At 41.7% G+C, this 20,144-nt stretch overlaps 1 protein-coding gene across 1 annotated transcript in view; it reads left to right on the top strand.

Annotated features, from left to right (window-relative positions):
- Positions 1-20,144, top strand: part of ARID1B (AT-rich interaction domain 1B) — a 337,486-nt gene that overhangs the window by 279,498 nt on the left and 37,844 nt on the right. Inside the window, 2 exon segments of the mRNA XM_085297989.1 lie at positions 12,273-12,418; positions 19,894-20,003. Coding sequence (XP_085154115.1) covers positions 12,273-12,418; positions 19,894-20,003 — 256 coding nt within the window.

Genomic DNA, 20,144 nt, shown 5'->3' on the forward strand with positions numbered 1-20,144 from the left:
ATGTTGCTGGTGCCAACAATGCACTTTTTCCACGTTTTTTTCTCCAATGCTAGGGTAATGCAGCACTGCTGATGGACTAGAAGCTACTGAGGAGGAAATACAGTAATGAACAGGGTGCATTAAAATGTCAAAAGGAAAAAAGAATGAGGCGGAAATGGGGAATGAATTTTTTTTTTTTTTAAAGACTAATGATATAAGTAAAGAACATTTTTTTTTTTAGATATTTCGTATCCTTGATCCTGTGCGTTTCTACCCTGTATTTTACAGTTTAGGCATTTTGCTCTTGGAACTTGCCTTTAAGAAAGCTATACTTGCGTAGCATGTAGCAGGAAGACTTGACATGCTACAGTAAAACTCAACTGTCTTTAATCTCTGGAGAGAAGTATGTGTTCTCCATTGTTTCCCCATTTTCCCCTTAAGCTTGGAGGAGCCGCTCTTCTCTGCTAAGAAGTGCAGTGGAGTGCAGGAAGGTTAAGTACTTATTCAAGTTTCTTTGCTTATTCAAACTAGGCCACTTTTAGATGAAAGGCTGCCAACTGCGAAATCCCCAAAGTAAACTAGGCTAAGACAGGACTGGTAGCCATAATTGGAACCAGCACTGGGGGTATGTTATCTGTTGCCTTTGAAATAAGCCCCTAGCAGAAAGGCTCTTTCTGCCCGCTCTTTTATTTAACATTCATAAACAGCTACTGTAAAGGAATTACTCCTCTTCAAAATCAGGCCACTGTCAGTTCTCAAGTTTCAAGGTGTCTGGTTGTTTCCCCCTTACCCCCTCCTCCAAAGGCTGCCAGGCTTCTGATTTCCATCAGGGACCCTAACAGATCAAGTTGAAATAAGCTCCACTTTGCTTCCCGTTAGTACTGTTTGAATAGCCAAGCAATAAATCTCAGTCAGTGCAACTACGTGCAGCTTCCAAAATAAAACTCCCCATATAGTCTCAGTTGGATGAAGGGGTATCGCTTCTTGGCCTGAATGACTGTATAGTGTTGCTGTGAACTATGAGTAGCTGCTGTGCTCCACCTGAAGCTGGCTGCGTTTCAGTGTGAGTGGAGTATTTTCTCTGTACACAGAGCTTATGAGTGATTTAAGAGATTAAAGTCTAAATATCAATGATTATTGTAACTGTTATTTCTAACAGAGCTATTAACCAATATTGATGGTTTTTCTTTAAGGACTCATGCTTCCACCCTCTTCATGAGAAATAGTCATTTATATCAAGCTGACTTTTTTATTCTTTCTTTTCTTCCTGCAAAGGACACTTCTTTTCCTCATGTTCTGCTTTTCAGAGGAGAACCCTATATGGCCTTTTCATGTAGGAAGCAAAGTACCGGGAGGGATGAACTACAAGTTAGCTTATATGTATTTATTATAGTAAAGGGAGAGATGGAAGCAACTCTTTTATGATTATTTTTATGAAGATGCAGTTTGTAGATCAGCTCAAAATTGCTGATAAAATTGTGTAAAGATGGAAAGAAACTTTATATGCTGAGCTAACCAAAGCCACTTCTTGTGGGAGACTGAGAGAAACATATTTTTATCTGGAATTTTGTTTTACTAAAAGGCAAATCCATCATTTTGGAGTCCTAGATGTCACCAAGCTGTAGAGCTTATGCAGGCAACCAGTGATTTGGGGAGAGGTTTTCTTTTTCTTTTTTGGTAACTCATCAATCAAGTAGACTGCTGTATGCTGTTCATGCCATTAGAGATTAACCACAGACCTCAAGAGTGAATGCTCCTTCTCTTCTTTGGAGAGTAACAATTCTTAAATTGTGAAAGCAGGAGTGTATTGTGAAGGAAGAGTGATTTTCAGAGTAAYGAAGGAGAATTTTCAGTTGTCTCGGAGACAATTCTAATTTGATTTTTACTGTGTCATGATTATTTTTGACTTAATCTGGTTATTTAGGAGAGATGTTGCCCTCTATAGGAGTACTAATTATTTTGAAACAAAATAGCAGTGTAGGGCTATGTGTTATACTACATTAATATTCTGCCTCAAAAGCAGTTGTTGCATAGAAACTCTGTACTTCAAAAGATGATCTTCAGTGAAACAAAAATGCAGTGCTTAGTTAATTGTTTTTTATATAAAAGTAATGAATAAAGGAGGGCTTTAGTTTTTGTGCTGCTTTTTGGGTGGTGAGAAATGTTTCAGATGAGAAAAAAGGGGTTTTGACATTGTTTGTCTTTTTGTCTGCCAGCTGGAAGATCTACTAGTTTAAATTACTAAACTAGTCAGGAAAAAAGAAAAGCAGGAGAACAGCCATCCAGTTGGTGGGAATCATGAAGAAAGCATAAGAAAGTAAATTCCATGACTGCCCGATGTGATTTAGCTCATGTGTTGTGCAAGTACAGGACTGTGACTGAACAGCCTAGGATATCTGTGGCAGAAAGTGAGAAACAGATTTWAAAAAATGGCAGGAGGAGTTACGGTTTCATAGTGACTTGAAGGTGTTACACTGTTTAACAGTGGTGATAGTTGAGAGGAAGTTTAGTATTCTTTTTCAGCAGTGGTAGCTGGGGAAGCACGAGGGGGAAGAGCCTTTCTCGCTTTTGTTAATGGAGTTCAGGTGGGAGCGTTAGTGGAGTTCAGCCTCACTTCTAGCTGGACGTACAAGGAACTTCGTAAGACCCTTATTAAATAGTGACATAAGAGCAGTAAGGTTGGCTCTTCTTAATCACGGCCACCAGTTTCTCTAATGCATCAAATACCTGTTGAAGTCATCACAGTACTTTTCAGGCAACTTCTGAGCTTTTTTCTGATGGAAAAAAGAGCCAGCTGAAGCTATGCCAGCTTATGCACCGCACGGCAGTTGTGAAACTGTCTTCAGCTCAGAAATGGTAATGAAAATAATATTGATAAACATTTAATAGCTCCAAGCTCCAAGCTATTGGGCAAAGATAGGTAGGAGAAAATGTGTCTGTTGGGAAATCCCGTTGGAGAGCTTCCTTGCCATGTAGCTGCACATACCCGGCCGTGCCTGGCGTGCTGTCAGCCAGCTGACATCTACTCTGAAAAACTTCACCTTTGAGGAGCTGGCATAAAACGATTGGGGTTTTATTAGYTTTTCCGCCAGTTGGCAGCCCCGTGAGCGCAGTGGAGCGGAGCGGTGCTCAGCAGCAGCGCAGGGACGGGGMTGAGCACGGGGCGAYGCGGGTGGCAGGCGGCGGGAGCCGYGTCGCCCAGGGGACGAGCAGGGCACCTCCGAGTCGAGCCTCCCCGAGGTGGTGCCACGCGGGAGGCAGCTCAGCAACGCCGTATCCACTTCGCTTCCTGTAGCTTTTTAGCACCGCGCTGTGGTGACCTGCTGGCTATTAGTGCGCTGGGAACGGACTCTTACCCGCTTCCAAGCAATCACTCTGGGAGAGAGTTCATAGGGCCTTCCAGCTTTTTAATAAAGCTATTTATAAACATGCACAAAAATAGAAGGCACGTAGTGAGGGAGTCATGTGAGTCACTCCTCGTTTCGATATCAAGTCACACCAGGCTAAATCACCCTTCCTGACAGTCTGATGCAGCGTGACTGGCTCCCATCACTCTTGTGACGAACGGGGTAAACTTTTTTCTTTTTTCCTTTTTTTTTTTTTCCCCTGCACACCCAGTTCACGCATCCCTCGGATGCACAGGTTACAGCATCCCTCCTCCCCCCGTCACGCCCTCCAGCTCTGCCAGTATCTCCTCTTGGTGCCGAGCTACCCTGTCCGGTGGGAAGCACGCGCAAGCGGCCGCCCGGAGAGCAGCAGCCGAAATCCATGTTGTCAGTRGTCACGAAGAGCCCGGCTTCAACGCGCTTCCAAGCCACTTGACTTGGCCATCTTTTCAGCATTCCCATGTTTCCCGTCACCTGGCATTATATTATATTTATCCAGTCCAGGCTGCACTGACTACAGAGGGCTTGGTTTGTCCTTACACAAAAAAATTCAAGAGTGGAAGTCTTGCTGTGCTTGCAAGAACCCTGCTTGATAAAAGCATTTAGGGGAATCCCTGTGAGTTTGAGAACTGCTGGCTGAATGCTGCAGTCACTATGAAATACAGACCAAAATAATTTTAGTTAACGTGGAAGGAGCTTTATGAAAACAAAGCGAAATTGGTGTAACAGTTTTTAAAAATTAAACACTACTGTATTTCCCTAAGTGTCCTTCATGTCTTTCAGTCACACGTCCTTATATTAGCCAGATCAAATGAAACTAGGGATTTATTTCTGTGGACTTGTGCAACGTTTTCCTCACGTTATACTGCCATTTTTATTCTTCTGGCTATATTTTAGAGCACTACTAAGCTTGGATTTCTTCCTCAGGTTTTGTTATCTGTAAAATGGGATAAAGAGATTTATTCGATTTTCAAAATGCTTTCAGCKATATTGATGCTGTGTAGTTGTGTTGTTGTTAGCACCAATACTTATGCCTTGCACTTACCTCTTATCTTGCTCTTTCAGTGTTTGATGTGATGTAAAACTCTTATATTTTATTGGGCTTTAAATGAGTAACAAGTAGGTAGCCACTGKGGGAGATTTTTTTCACTGCAGAAGTGGTCAATGTGATGACAATAGCTCATGAACAAACAATAAGTTTTTGTTGGTGCTTTTCAGAGTAGCTGAGTATTGAATCAGTCTGATAGAGACAAGTAAGTGCTGAGTTTTTTCTCCCTTCTTAGTTGCTTCTTACTGAAATCTAAATAATAATGATGCGAAAGGCACAAGCTTTTGCATAATCAGAAGAGAAAGAATTTATTTAGAAAGACTATTTCTATTATTTGCCCCCGAAATATGCTATGTAATGCTCTAATCTTCAGATCAACCAGGACAAGAAAACAGCTAGTGTATTTGGTCAGATTGCAGTAAATTAAAGATGATGTGCACTGTCACATGATTTTCATACTCAAAAATTATTCCACATTTTAAGTGTTGCCGCTATTGCCTGGTTGTTGGGCAGAATAGGTTGGTGTTGGTTCTGTGTACTTGGTGTCAGCTGACCCTTCCCAGTGCAAACCTGGATGCTTTTTTTTTGATGTCTCATAGTGTTGTGTCAGTGTCATCTGCATTTTGGAGCCTTGTCCTTACTTTTTTTCATGCATGTGCACACAAAGTATAAAATTTTGAAAAAATGGATTTCGTCAAAAACCTCCTGGCAGAGCCAACACCTGTCACATTGCCAGCTTTCATGATTGCTTTTTAAAAACTTTGTTATTGTGAGCAGAGAGCTTCTACGCTGCACAAAGCGAGGAAACGCAAATCTGGGTTAGTACGTTTGTAGTAGCAGTCAACAAGAGAGGGGGATACTTTGCTTTCACATTCGACAACATTAAACTCATTTGTTTTATTTACATGGGAATTGCCTTTAATGCCTCTTTATGGCTTTTCAAGACAGTGTTCAGATTTCATCTGTCTTGGCCTTTGCTAACGGTGATGACTCACTGATGAACTTCCACTCAGAGCAAAGTAAGCAATATTGCTTTTTATTTTTCTTTGCTTTCTTCCCTCCTTCCCCAGTTCTCCCATATCCCCTGACAGTAGAAACAGTTTCACTTCTACAAGGAATCTCTTAATGTAGCAAGAGGGAAAATCCATAACCAAAGAATGTATGTATTTGCATGCACATGTTTGTGTGTAAATTCTCCAGGGAGAAAACATTTCCAGGTCTCACTCCTGAATTACTCTCATTATAATAACCCATTTGGTGTCAGAATATGACAGATTGTAAGTGCTTAAGGCTAGTCACAGCTCAAGACAGATTTAAATAAAGTACTTCTGGTTATTGTGCAGGTCAGTGTGTTTAAGTAACAACCCCCCAAATCATACTTTGACATTTAAAAGAGAGGAAATATTGTCATGCTGCAGACCTGGCACAGATAAGCACAGGGCAATTTGGTCAGTACACTGTGATTTGTGAGTGCAGCCTAACACAGTCGTTTTCACAGTTTGTAACCAAGTAGCCACCTTAGCAGTGTGTCAGCATTAAAAAAAAAAAAGTTCCTTTTAAAATGTTTACCCAAATTACTCCCCTGAGATGCTGCAGTACATTCGCTGCAAAACTGATGTAGGTTAAAGATCTGGGGCAGGGATGGCAAACTTCCATGAGCTTGTGGGCTATTTTTCTTCAGCAGCCAGTTGCTCAGGTGGCTAGGTCATGGTAGCAAGATAATTTTACAGGTCTGGTGTCCAGGATGGGATAACTGGGAGAAATCCCTGCATTGTGTGAGTACTGTAGAATACATCAGGAAGTACACTGCAAAAGTGCCTGAATAATAGGTATAAGCTTGTGGCCGCCAGGATAGGTGTGACTTGGTGCCATCTCTTCCTTATCTGAGCTAATTCCTGCAGGTCTCCCTGGCGGTGACCACACCACGCTTGTGCTGGAGGACCTTCCCTGCGTTTACCCTGGGAATAGCAACTCTGTGGACCTTTCTCCCTCCTGGTCCTGCTGCATCTTCCTTCCTTCTCTCTTCATCTGAGCAACTGCCCTCCTCCTATCCCGGCAGCCCTTTTGGCACCTAGTTATAGTTCTGCCTATTCTTGTTCTTCATTCTTTATTTCCATCTACTCTCACCTCCAATTTTCCTTCTGCCCCAGACTGTCCTCCACTGTAGCCTACCTGGCCTCTCCAGCTCGGAACCTTGCTTCTGTTCCTTGCACGTTTCTGCACTCGACCCTCCCCTGCACCCCAGCGGACACAGGGTTCATCCAAGAAGCTGGATCAACTTTTCTTACTGCATGAAGGCTTCAGTACTGTCTTACGGGTTTAGGCTAACAGGAGAGCACAGAAGTGTAGTCATACACATGCCAGAGAATCCTCAGAAAATCAGAAAACTTGATCCCTTTGCACACAGCAAAAACCTGTGCTTTGACATGTTTCTATACAAAAAGTTGTATCTTTGGTTTTTTGTCCTTCTGAGAAGCGTAATCTGCTTTTCATTACCATCCATTGCTAAGCTGGATCTACGTCTGAACTTAGTCTTGTAATTAGATACCTATTCAGATCTGAGGAAGATGACAACAAAAACCTTCATCAGGTGGCAACATTGAGGAGGTACTAAACCACATATCAGCAAGTGTTTAACACAGTGGCTCAGCACTGCAAAGCAACTTCCTTGTAACGGTTGGAGACAACGCACCAACCTATCAGTGATTTCAGGCCCAATTAAAGAAAGACATCTCAATATAAGAGACACTGCTCGGCAGCTGTGATCCTCTTTGTACTGTCAGTACTTTTCTTTCCTATGATTCCTTTGTTCTGCTTTTTAACAGTGACCAGATCTCACATGTCATCCTCTCTTTTTTAATATGTGGACTTCTGCATTAGCTCAGGAGACACAATTAGATCTGATGCGAGCTGTTTTGCAGAGAAAAGAGATTAAGTGTAGATTAAGTCTCAGGGTAGATTGCAAATGAAGGAAAACAACAGGACAGGAGCTTTTTAAAAGGAAATGTTTTGAATTTAACCAATTGTATTTTGGGCCTGATAGTAAAACAGACTATCAACAGAGCAGTGAGGCTGACAATTGTAGGATCACAGGATTGGCCAGGCAGATGGGAGCTCAGGAGGCTTCCATCCAACCTTCCGCTCGAAGCACAGCCAGCTGCAAGCTCCAGTGAGGTCAGTGAGGGCTTTACCAGTCAGGTCTTGAAAACTTCCAAGGACAGAGACTGCACCACCTCTCTGGCAACCTGATCCATGGCCTGACTGGCTTCTTTGGGAAAAGCATTCCCTTAAACCCAGCSTGATCCTCTCTTGTTCCAGCTTCTGCCCTGTGTCTCTTGCCCACCTGCTGTGCTCCACTGTGCAGAGCCTGGCTCCAGTTTCTTGCTGAGCTCCCCACAGTGCTGGCACTTCAACCTCTCCTCATGGCTTGAGGGCTCCAGCCCCAACTCTCTTGGTGATCTAAACCCACTAAACCCACTCCACTTTATCAATGCCTTTCCTGTACTGAGGGGGGTCCCACAACTGGATGCAGTGGTGTAGATGCAATCTAACAAGTGCTGAGTGAAGAGGGATGATGACTTCCCTGACCTCCTAGCCGCAGTCCTGTTCCTACAGCCCAGGATGCTGCTGGCCCTCTGTGCTGCCAGGGCATCTGCAGGCACGGGCTCAGCTCCATCTACGAACACCATCCAGRCCTTCCCAGCAGAGCTGCTCTCTCCAGTCATGCCCAACCTACCTTGCCTCAGGGGCTCTGCCTTCCCACATTCCTCCAGCCTGTCTAGGTCCCCCAGGATGGCRGCTCTGCCCTYGAGTTCAACATTACGCAAGTGCTGCAAATTACTAAATTGTCAACAAAGTGAATAGATTACAAAAGCCATGCAGCTTCACCCCTCTTTCCCATTTTTAATGTCTTCCATTTGCAAAATATTCTACTTGTTACAGTAGAGCAGAAAAAACAAAATGTGTAGGCTTTATTRTAAGGTTTAAACTGATAGCATAATCTTAATTTGTGTTAGTCCATCTGCTTTTTCTCCTAAAGGGGGAAAAAATACATAATCTGGGATCATAGAATTGGAAGAGCTAGAGCTGGAAAATACCTAACAGATCATCATACACAATGCAGGATTTTTCCAACCAGTGTATTTTCTGATGAGTTGTGTTGTCTATATGCAACAGTGTCAAGGACTGGGATTTGCATCGCTCCCTTGGAGATCCATTTTCCATTATACGCAACATGAATGTTTCTTTTCTTAATTTCTTCCTATTATACCTAATTATCTCTTGTGTTATCCCTAAGCAATGCAACCATTGGTGTTTACATGGTAAATACTGTAAAATTGTATARTAACTGGGTTTGTTCAGCTACACAATTGATAACTAGTCAGTTAACTTTTTGCCTTYAGATGTCACTACATATACAGCAAATGTTTTTTAAAAGACTACTCGTTTTTATTTAGCCACCCAGAAAAATGGGAGAGGGAGTTTGGAGATGTAGGAGAAAGACTGGTAGTATACTTTGACATAACTACTTCTTAAACAAGATGTTGGATATTACTTTACTAAAAGCAACACAGAAGGAGACGTAAGATTTTTGACTTAACTCCAACAACCAACAGATGATGCTCTGACCTTAAGCATATATAAATATGTTTAGCAGCTGCTGTGTAACATATTTATAAGTGTTTAGTGACCTGGAGGTTAATCAAAATGAGTTTGGTGATCTCAGCTCAGTTCTTAATGGACTCCACTTCATATTATAGTACTGATGCAGCACGATTTGTCACAGTCGGCAGCCTTTACTCAAAGGAGGCCCACTGTGGAGTGAGAATTAAAGGCTGAAGTAATACCTGATTATTTCTCCCTAAAGAAACTTTCTGTTCCCAGCCATGATAGAGCAGAATAAAATCTGTGGAGGAGCTCTGTACTGCACACTGCACCCARTCTCAGAGTCAAGTAACATTTACTCTTCCAAGCCTCAGAGTTCCTGAATTAGCCTGTGTGTGATACGGTCAGCGCTCAATAGGGGCTCTCCGGAGAACACCTTGAGTTGTGCAAGGGACAGTGCTGAAGGTTTCACTGGATGGACTGTTTGCAGAGATTGAGGCTGTGTCTGTCCTTGAAGCGCAGCACTAGATGGTCGGGTGAAAGGGAAAGGTATTGGCCTGCCAGGTGAAACTTCAGAATTAGGTTCTGCCTTTATTAAGGCCTTTCAGGGTATAGAAGCAATTTTTTTAGACTTCGGTGATTTTCTTGCTGTCCTGGCCAAAGCTAGTAGATGCCTTTTATTTAATTTCCACTCTCTGTCTAAACTGGAAATAGTTTTCTACTTTTTGATTTAAAGCTGTTGTATAGCAGCGTRCTTTCATAGACTACAATTGAGATTGATGTCCATGGTGGGTAACATGAAATAGGTTGTACCTCAATTTGAGACAATGAACAGCCCTATGGTTTAGAAGATATACATGCTATAGGAAGTAATAGTATTGAAATATTAGTAGGTCAGGACCAATTTCAGCTTACCTGCAAGGTGCAAATCTGCTATGTATTTTTAAAGCAAATGAAGGGCATTGGAAAGACAAATACCTGCAGAGAGTTGGACCTTTCCTGGAATCTTTAAAAGAACCTTGCAAAATCTGTTATTTCTCTTAAGGTATAAAAATGCACTTGCACACTTTCCTCATCTTTGCTAATATCTTTAGCCTCTAATGAAAAGAATCTTGCTTTTCCAGCTTAGAAAGAACTTCTCAATTAAATTCATTTGTTGAAATATAGCAGGTTTTAGCTAAAAATTTGAGGAGTGCTGGGGGGGKATTTTTTAAGATACAATATTTACATAAGAAAAGCTTGATTGTATGACTGAAATCTTTTAAAGTTGTTGCCAAATGGCCCTGCTCTTCTCTTTTGCCTTTGTAATTTTCCCTTGGAGTACTGCACCATTGTGCATTTTAAATCTTTTTCCATCCACTACTCTTTGCAAGCTACATCAGGGAAATGACATTGTGTGGCAGTTGTCTCCTTCATATCAAAAGAAAGCCTTTGCTTCTTTGCAAGTGTGAAGAGAAGTTTGTCTTCACAGAGCAAAGGACAAAACTGACTTGGAAAAAGATGCTTTATTTAGATAACACATTCTCTATTCCTTTGAAGAAATTCACACTGTGTCAAGAAAAATTAGGGCAAATAGTGCCTTAATGGTCTTCTTCCTCTCTCTTTTTCTTGTACCTTCTAAAAAAGAAATCAGTTTCTACCAATTGTGTTAAGAATCTATCATGAACTTGGGGAAGACAAGACGCCATTTAAGTTATTCCAGGTTGTTAGTTTTGGGGTTTACTTGTTTTGTTTGAGTATTATATGATAATGAAAAGTAGAATTTATACCAAAACTGCACCTTGCTACCCGAAAATGTAACTTTTGCTACCTCTAAGTTAAATTTATGTGATGTTTCTTATGGGAGGGGAAGCAAAAGCTGATAGGTACCAAAGCTATGGAAGGGGGGAATTGCTTCCTTTTTATCTGATTTATTTGGAGAAACAGGATGAAATTTGTAGAAAGTATGTTGAACAAACAGGTCTGAGTTCTGTATTTTCCTATATAGGCTATGRATATGCAAGTAAGTATATTTCTGCACGTTTTTTGTATAGTGTATATATGTAYGATTTTATATGTATAAATATCTACATATATCTTAATAAGTGCAGTTTTAACTATGTCAAGAAAATGTAGATAATTGTATTATGGACGAAAAGAATAGAAGGCTATTTTGGGAGCCGTGATGAACCCTGTTGTGTATGTTTTCTTTCTCGTGCCACAATTTATACAATTTGCTAAATCAAGCACAAAGTCTGCTTACCTACTCTTAAGTTCTAAAAGTAAATATTAGTTTTCAAAAATGCTTGGTCTGAAGTATATGGACCTGTAGAATTAGGTAGGGGCTTTATTCAGGACAGTTTTTCAGACAAACTTAAATCTCAGTTATGAAAGCATTATACAGATATGTGATTAACTGTCAACATAGAAGTAATCCTGCTGAGGTTTTTCGTTTCAATAAAGTTGGGTATGCACATAGCTTCTTGAAAGATTGGATCTAGGTGGTACGTTAGCAACACAGATATTTTATACAATGCTGCAGTCATGTCTATGGTCATTTTAATGGTATTTGCTAAGTGACTGTGACTTTGGGCTCTAAATCAAGATTAGAAACAGGAACATCTGTTGTGATGCAAAAAATCTGTTTTGAAGGAAAAGAGAAAGAAGCAGGAAGTTGCATTTAAATGATTTCTTTGGRAATTGTGTGAATGGCACTTTTGGTCATGGCTTATGCTCAAGCTAAATGCTCACATGCAATCAGTTTGCTCTTTTGAGCCCTGGAATTTGAAGTGTTTACAGGCAACAAGGCATGTGTGATAACATCAAATAAAGAAATCTAAAATTGAGTTTTAGGGCAACCATTTTTCTTTTGGTCATTTCACTGTTTTTTGAGTTACGGCCAGCAAGGATTTCTATTACATGATCCAAATTTCCTTTCGCTTTGAAATACTTACACCAGTCTTACGTACTTTTTGACTGCTGATTGCATTGCTCTGTACTCATAGAATAAATGATAAGAGCTAGACTTTCTCTGTTGATAGGTTGTGACTTTTAAATACACTGTGTGCGTTTTTTGAAATTCAGTCTAATTCTGTCTTAGATATACAGTAACTAATTCAACACTAATAGCCCCCCACGTAGGTAAAATAACCTAATTGCGTGCCTTTTCCTTAGCTGTTTGCAAACGAGCGGAGATGTAGCCCGTGAGAAACCCTAGCGTCTGGGGCAACGTGGTACGTAACGCGACGCTGTGTGTGTGCTTTCTCTTCACGCAGGCAAGGCAATTTTCCGGCCATGAATCAGAGCGGCATTATGGGATCCAGCTCCCCCTACACTCAGCCGATGAACAACAGCTCTGCCCTGATGAACCCGCAGGCTCCTCCGTACAGCATGGCCCCTAACATGGTGAACAGTTCAGCAGGTAATGGTGGGTAACCTCTCCCCAGCACTCCTCCGCCGCAAGCCCCTTGGAAGGCAGCGGCCGCGGGCCGAGGGCGAAGGATAGCCGCCTTCGTTCGCTCCACCCCTCCCGGGTGGACAGTGGTGGCAGTTCAAAACTCAGCTGAGGTATTCGCGGGCTCTGTGCAGTAACTCATAAATTTTTCATTAAGTCCGTTTGCACGGCATGTGGATGGGTGTGGTGTTTTGAGCAGTTCCAGCAACACTCGGATCCAGTTTGACTTAGGTGTTGACTAACAAGTGTGTGTATCTTTGTGTGCATGTGTTTGCAGGAGAGGGAAGGAGAAACACTTCATCTTTCAAAGGACTACTGTTGCTTTCTGGTGTCTCACTTAGAAGACTGCAATTTGAAACATTTAATGTAGTGCTGGTTTAAAGAAAGAGCCACACACCTGCTCTGACTTGAAGACGCTCCAAGTTGGGCACCTAGGATAATTACTCTGTTCTGGAAATACAGATCATATTTACTATATTTCCAAATTCGTATATCCATATAGGGTTTTTTCATTTACTTATTTAAATATCAGTGTTTGAAATTTAACCGTCACTTCCATTTGTGAAAAAAATATATTTAACATAGCTGTTGAATTTATCTTTCATATTGCAACTTGTGAATTTAGAATTATTTGCAGCTTTGTGTGTGACTTCGTATATAAGGAAGACAGATGGATTGTGATTCTGTGATAATGTGCTTTATAGTTCAAATTCAACTTGAAATCCAAACAATTAACTCTCATCAAGATAATACCGTTGTAAAGATCAATCCTTTGATTGGGGGGGGTTGAGATGGAGTTTCAGTTACCCTAAAGTGGATCCTACCAAGTACTTACTCAAGTCGTGGTCGCATGTCTGTGCATGCTTTACTGATTACATGAGCCCTTTTTGAAATGCTTTTGTGATGCTTTTCAGAAAGCTGAATAGGCTGTGCTTAGGAGATTAGAATTAGTTTTTTTAGTCAGTTCTGTACCTGCTTGATTTGTATATTCTTTTAGTGATACTTTACTACTTAAATTGTATGTTACCAAGAGCCAGTCTTTCTGTATCTTCCTCTTTGCCCCTCTCTGTCGTTCACCTCAGAATGTCTTATTCTTCAAGAATTTCATGTTATGATTTTTCTTAGTGGGAGAATAGAATGGCAGCTTAGCCAGAAAGAAGGTTTGGGGCTTTTTTTTAAGATTAAGGGATTAAAAAAAAAAAAAAAAAAGCTTTTCCCAGTGCTGACTTGGAAGCCGTTGGTTAGTCCAGACAGCACACTTCCACAGTCTGGATGAAGAGGGAAAAGCTATCAAAAATATCAAAAAGACCATTAGATAATAGCTTGCTTTTCCCCCACCAGAGCTGTCCCAGGTAATATTATGTTTTGTTTGTCTAGTTATGTGTTTTGTCTGGCTTGCTGAAATAAAATTACTTCTGAGCATTGAAACTGCGCTATAAATTCTGTTTTGCTATTAGCAGAAGTAATTTTTCCCCCTTTTCCTTTGGCCCCCAGAGCTGCAAAAATAACCAACAGCAAACAGATGGCAGAGTGCCCTGCCTAAGAAGATTTATGTATTCCTGAGGAATAACCAGTTTAAAGGAAGATTCACAGAGGTTTTTTTGTTCAGATAATTCAACCATTCGTTATTTCATACAGTGGAAATCTGTTCAATGCAAGGCCATTTATCCTAGCAGTCTTTTGTATGGAGTAGTCATACTCTTTTTATTGTGTTACGCATTCTGAAATATTGGATTTTTAATAATTTAAACATTTATCAGGATTTTTTGTGCCTGTGCATTTGTGAGGCTTTCTTTTGTTCCAGTTTTATTAATTCAGAGAGTACCCGGTGGAAAGTTAAGGATGAGATGCACTAGAGGAGTCTGGTGCGCCTCTTTTCCCTCTTTGTGTGAGTACGCATGCATTGAGATTGCATTGCACTGCGTTATCCGGCAGCGCACGGAGAGCGCCGGGGAGCAAAAAAGAGAAAGTTAGGTGTGAATGCGCTACGGGTGAGCATGCACGATGGGAACACAGCGTTTCCACCCTGTTCTGGCACGTCAAGATTCGTCATTCTGCTTGGCTCAAAGAAATGAGGGGCTGAGGTGAAGGCAGGTGTAAACACAGTACCCGAGATGCTCTTGCCTTGAGCTGGGGGATCACTCCAGGGCCAGCTCCTGCCCAAGCACTGCGTCTGATGAGCTGGACACCAGGCACGTGCCGACTTACAGGGCGAAAACGGCATTTTCTGTGGCATGAGGACAATTCAACTGTCTGGCTCCTGAGCCTTTTTGCCACTAATTTAGAGCTGCGTGTCAGTCAGCAAAGCCAGGGTTCAGTCAGTGCACAGGGCTCAGGAAAGGAGCCTCCTCCTGGAGGTGGACTGGCCACTGATGGAGGCAAGCGTAAATATTAGCGTGCTCATGTGCGTTAGCACAAACAATTTGCTTCTGTTAGATGCCAATAGGAAAATAAAGTAAGTGATAGGGAAAAGTTGGTTGGTTTTCCAGATTTTTGAAGGGGAGTTGTGTTGTCTGATTTTGGTAGAGGGATAGATCTTGCTTTATTCGCTTTGCTCAAATGCAATTTGCATTTTATTCTGTAAAATTGAAGAATATTGTTGCTGATACTGTTTGGAATTGCTCTCACATGGTTTCAGAGCTTCCGTACAGCTAAGTATAGTGCTATTTTTGCCACCTGTTTTTATTAGTATTTCTAAGTTCCTGTTGCCAGATGATCCTTTTTTTCTTTTGTTATTTAAATTAATGTCACAGGTTGAAAGAAAAATAATGTTACAGTTCTGCATCCTGTTACTTCAGCAGTGACTGTGGATCAAACAGCACATCCCTAACTTCTGCTGATGTAGAGCAGTTTGGGAACACAGCAATTATGAGATTAAAGCGGATAGATCTTTCTGATGGAGCATCCCATCCATGATGATACCAAAAGCTTCAGGAAAAAGTGCCAGAATCCCTTTATAATTATGGAACAAACTGCCATGCAGAAAAACGTTAGAAACTTCGCTGTCCTTTTGTTATATGGGAGTTCACATTTTCCATATATATTTTCAATGTTTTTTCTGCATTTTTTAACTTCAGGCCTTAAAAAATGTAATCAAAGGAAACTTAAAATACCAACACCAATGAAATAATAATTCATGCTGCGATCCTTGTTAATCCTAGTGGAAATTAACTTTAAAAGGCAGTAATGTGGAGTCTGCAGCTCAATGATTTCCATACTGTACTTGCACGGAGAGTGACACTAATAACCTCTGCTACCTCCAGAGCTGAACAAAGCAGTAAAAAGGCATTCATCTCTTTACTGCCACAAGGATCCCGTCCTGCTCTCGCTGCCTTTGCTGCAGAAATGCCAAGCACGGGTTTACTGCAGAAACCTTCCACTTACTGAGTTTTATTATTGCCAATGCATTTTAAAAGTCAGAAGGCCCTTTCGTGACCATGAAGTTCTAGGAAAAGTTATTTGCACTTAAAAAAAAGGGGGGGGGGAAGAAAAGGATGCTGTCCAGTTAAAAATGGACACTTATATTTTCATATACAGCAAATATTTAAATTAGATTGTATGTAGTTGGACAAATATTTGATAGAGAAAGCAACTATACATAAAGAATTTTTTTTACAAATTTAAATTGTTTTTCTCCATTTCATGGCTTGGGCACATTTTTATTTTTCTGAAAGATGAATAACTCCATTTATTTCACTCTTTTCTGCTCCCACACTTATCTTCATATGAGCTTTCTTGTGAGGCGCGTTCAAATAAAATTTTCGAGGCACTCTGGCAGTCAGCAGCAGTTTAGGTATCTCACCAGCTGTAGTCCAGAGAGGCGATGGCTGCGATCCGGCGGTAGCGATGCGAGCAGAATCYGGGCAGGGGGCTCCCGGTCGTGGAGCGGGACAGCCCCGGCCRGCGCGTGCCCGGGCTGCTTCCCGCAGCTTTTCCTGGGCTGAGATGCGGCTCCGCACGGCCCCGGTGTGGAGGGTAGCAAGGGGCAACCCTTTGTCGCCCTCGCAGCCACGGCTGTGCTTGTCCYCATAGTGGGGTATTTATCTGGGGCAGGACGTCAGGCAATGCTGCTGTCCCCCTTCTGTTTTTTTTTCTGCGGGTGTGAGAGTACTGGAGATTCTCTTGCAACTTTGCATGAGTCACAAATTTGCCTCCCCCTCCCCCCAAGGGAGAGTGCTAGGTAAGGAGGGGAAAACGTCTTACAGAGGATGTAATACTCTGTTTTGTAGAGCGCGATTTGTTATTGCTCTAGCAATAAAGAGAAAGAACAATGTTTGTGTATTGCCACTCTTACAGTATTTCATCATCTTCTGGGACTGGTACCACAGCCTTTAGCAAAAAAGAATGTTTTGCTGCGGTTTTACTCATGTCAATATATGCCTTTGAGTACATTAAATTCAGTGTGTAATAGTTAATTTGGGACCTTGACCCATACTTGCTTTTTGAAATCATTCTAGCTCTTAAATTCTTATAATAAGCCAGAGGCTAGTACTTGAAACCTATTCACAGTACGCTACAAGACTTTTTGAGTCCAGATTCCCCTGTTATCTTCTGCTCCAAAATGGGGATTATCTTTCGGGTTGCACTTCACACTCGGGATTRTTAGTACCTATGTCGAAAGAGGCCGTGTCTTAATTTAGCAGCTGTGTGACAATAACGCTACTGCGCTACTCAGAGAGGAGTCAGAGCGATGTTCTTGCTGTTCCGCTTTGCTAAAGGCCGAGGGGACGTCTGTTTGCAGCCCATGAGGGACGCGGACTTGCAAGAAGTTTCGAAACAGCCTTTCAAAAAACAGTTGGAAAAGCAGCTGTAGAAGCGTCTTAGGTAGAAGCTGTAGGGAAACTAGACAACCTTACCGTTAACTAGTAAAACCTTTGTAGTTTTGATTTTTAAAGTAGATGAAACACTTCAGAACCAGAAGTGAAACGGAGCTGGAGATGCTGTATTAGTCTTTCCATAGATGTCTCCAAATCATGATAGTTGGAGGCTGAGTTAAATGAGTATACAGCAAAATGAGAGAAGTTCAAAAGCCAAAATATATTGATATTTTTGCCATTACAGAAATGCTGACTACAGTTAGAATGTGTGTGGTAAATTGCAGGCTAGAGTTACTTACCTTTTACATGCCATGTTGACTTAAACCTCTCTGGAAAATAGAATTTATAAAGGAACTCTGATGGAAACAGAGTTACCAGGAATGGACACGATTATTTTATTTTTTATGATAGAAATATGATGTGCCAACTGAGATCATTGTGAAACCAGCAGAGGATTTAGCCATGCCGAATTCTGGTGAAGAAGAGTGATTTTTAACCTTCCTTAGTTCAACCTCTCTAAAGTTGCCTTTGAGGGGGAGGGTCATTTTTGGATTGGTTTTAAACTCAGGTTTCTTGTTCAGCACTTTCACAGCATGAAATGTGTTAATTGTTAAAATGGATTTTACATGACAATTTCGCATCGCAGTTTGAAACAAAACTGTAGCAATACATTTGGCCATTTTGTACATAATACTTTTTAGAAAAATCTCTAAAATGGAAGTAAATTCTTTTTTATTGCAACTGTAGAATTCAAAACTAAAAGGTGTCAGGCTACAACACTATTTCGTAACGGTAGCAAGCTGCCCCAACTCTTCAAACAGGAGTGTAAGGGCGATAATGCATACAGATCAAATGCTTGGGAGATGCTGGCTTCCCAGTATGATATTGCTTGGCTGTTTTGTTGAGGTTTTATACACATACATAAAAATAACAGCATTTTTAGCTGATCCCAATAGATTTTCTCTGCAGCTGCATCACTTGAAAAAGGCTTTTTGTTCCAATTCTTGAAGTCTTAAGTATTGCAACTAATTTTTTTTATCTCAATTATGATTTATGTGTTGTGATGACTTTAAGGGCTTGATTGGGCTACAAATGCACTTTGAAAAAAAAAAAACAAGAAAATGTGCCCACAGAAACACCAGCAGTTCAAAGCTGAATATTGAGCATACAGTTGTAAACTCGCATGGCACATGGCTGGGTAGGTTTTTTTGGCAGACCCATAGTCTCAACCTGCAGTGATGCTAAAGATATTAGCAAATTAGCACTGCAAAGCTTGCCAACGTATTCGCCAGAGTCCTGCTCATGCTTTCACTGCTGTAATTAAAACTAATTATTTTCTAAAACATAGTAATACATGAATATGTGCAATAATCATTTTGTAGTGGGCAATCTGTGAAGTATTTTTTAAAGCTTTTTTCCCCCTCCTCTCTTTGGCTTGTTTTACAGTGTGCCTGCTGCCGCGTGTGAGCCAGCATTGTCGTTTTGCAGAAAGGCAAACTAGTTCGCTAGTGATCAGGTTTATATTTCTTTTTTTAAACAGTGACACTTGGCTAATTCTAAAAAAATTTGTAAGCTGTGGTTTTGGATTTTTTTTCTTTTTGCCTTGTAGGTTATTCTGTCCTTCCATGTTTTTCTTATCTCAGATCCTTCTTTGAAAGAGGTGTGCAGGGGAGAAAAAGAGGGAGAGAAAGGGAAAGAGAATCCAGTCTTTTGTAAATGCTATGCACATAGTTTTCTGCAGGAAAAGAAAAAATCACCCAGCATCTTGCTGTTGTTCTTTGGCTATTTACGTTGATTCAGTGGCATAGCACCTCCCAAGATCTGCTCTGCTGGGTATTTTCTGTGTATTTACTTGAATGTTTCTTCTTGCATCTTTTTAGAAATCGAGCAACCCAGCAGCTCTGCAGCAATAACACTGTAGTTAGCGCTTGCATCTTCAAATATAAAAAGAAAACCTTAAACTCCTCGCRCCCCTGGGAAGCGACTGTGGGCCATTATCTGAGAACGACGTTGGCGCATTCGCTGTGGTTCCACCTCGTTTCAGCATGAGGGGAAGGAGTTGAATGCCGCTTCCCAGAGGAGCGAGCGGAGTTTGCAGCTTGCGATTCCGTAGGGAGGGTTCCCAACAGCTGCGGAGCTCATCCCGGAGAGGGCAGAGCCGCAGCTGATCTGCTGGACATCAGCTCCAACGCAGCAGTGTAGTGGGGAATTTCAGCCTTTTCCTCGAATTCAGAAGTGGGAGCAAAAGCCACATGGTTTTGACTTCTGTTAGCCTGTTCCTAAGGGGAAAGCAGAGTAGTTACCGCGGCAGGCTGTCGTCCTCTTACAACGTAACGGCCGTACCTGTAGGCAGCCRAAAACCGCTCAGAAGCGTGAAAAATGTTATTTTGCTTTGTAAAAATTTGTCGTCGTCGTTGTCGTGTGGCACTCGCGTTCTGCCCTCGTTGGTTCTCCTTTACTTCCTCGCTTGAGCGGAAGAGGTTTGCAGCTTGCCGGCGCTAGAGCAAAAGGCCAGAGGTGGGGGAACCTGCGCTTCCCGTGTCGGCGGCGCCCTGCCGCGGGAAGCGCTTTTTCCAGCAAAGCCAACCATAGTCATGCTTAACTGTTTCTCCTGTTTTCGATTAGCACCTATGGGTCTTGCAGATATGATGACACCCGGTGAGTCCAAACTCCCCCTTCCTCTCAAAGCAGACGGCAAAGACGAAGGCGCCCCGCAGCCCGAGAGCAAGGCAAAGGTATTTACCTCCTCCGCACGTGGCGTTGGTTCGGCCCGCAGAAGTCTGCTGTGTTGTCCTCCATCTTCTGGTTTTGGCCTTCCCACTTCCGTTCTTTCCTGCATGCCTTTCCATTCGCGTGCAATCTGTTTGTTTCTTTTC

Source organism: Rhea americana, unplaced genomic scaffold, assembly GCF_003343005.1.
Source record: "Rhea americana isolate MKP2758 unplaced genomic scaffold, rheAme1 scaffold_134, whole genome shotgun sequence".
In the NCBI taxonomy this organism is placed as follows: Eukaryota; Metazoa; Chordata; class Aves; order Rheiformes; family Rheidae; genus Rhea; species Rhea americana.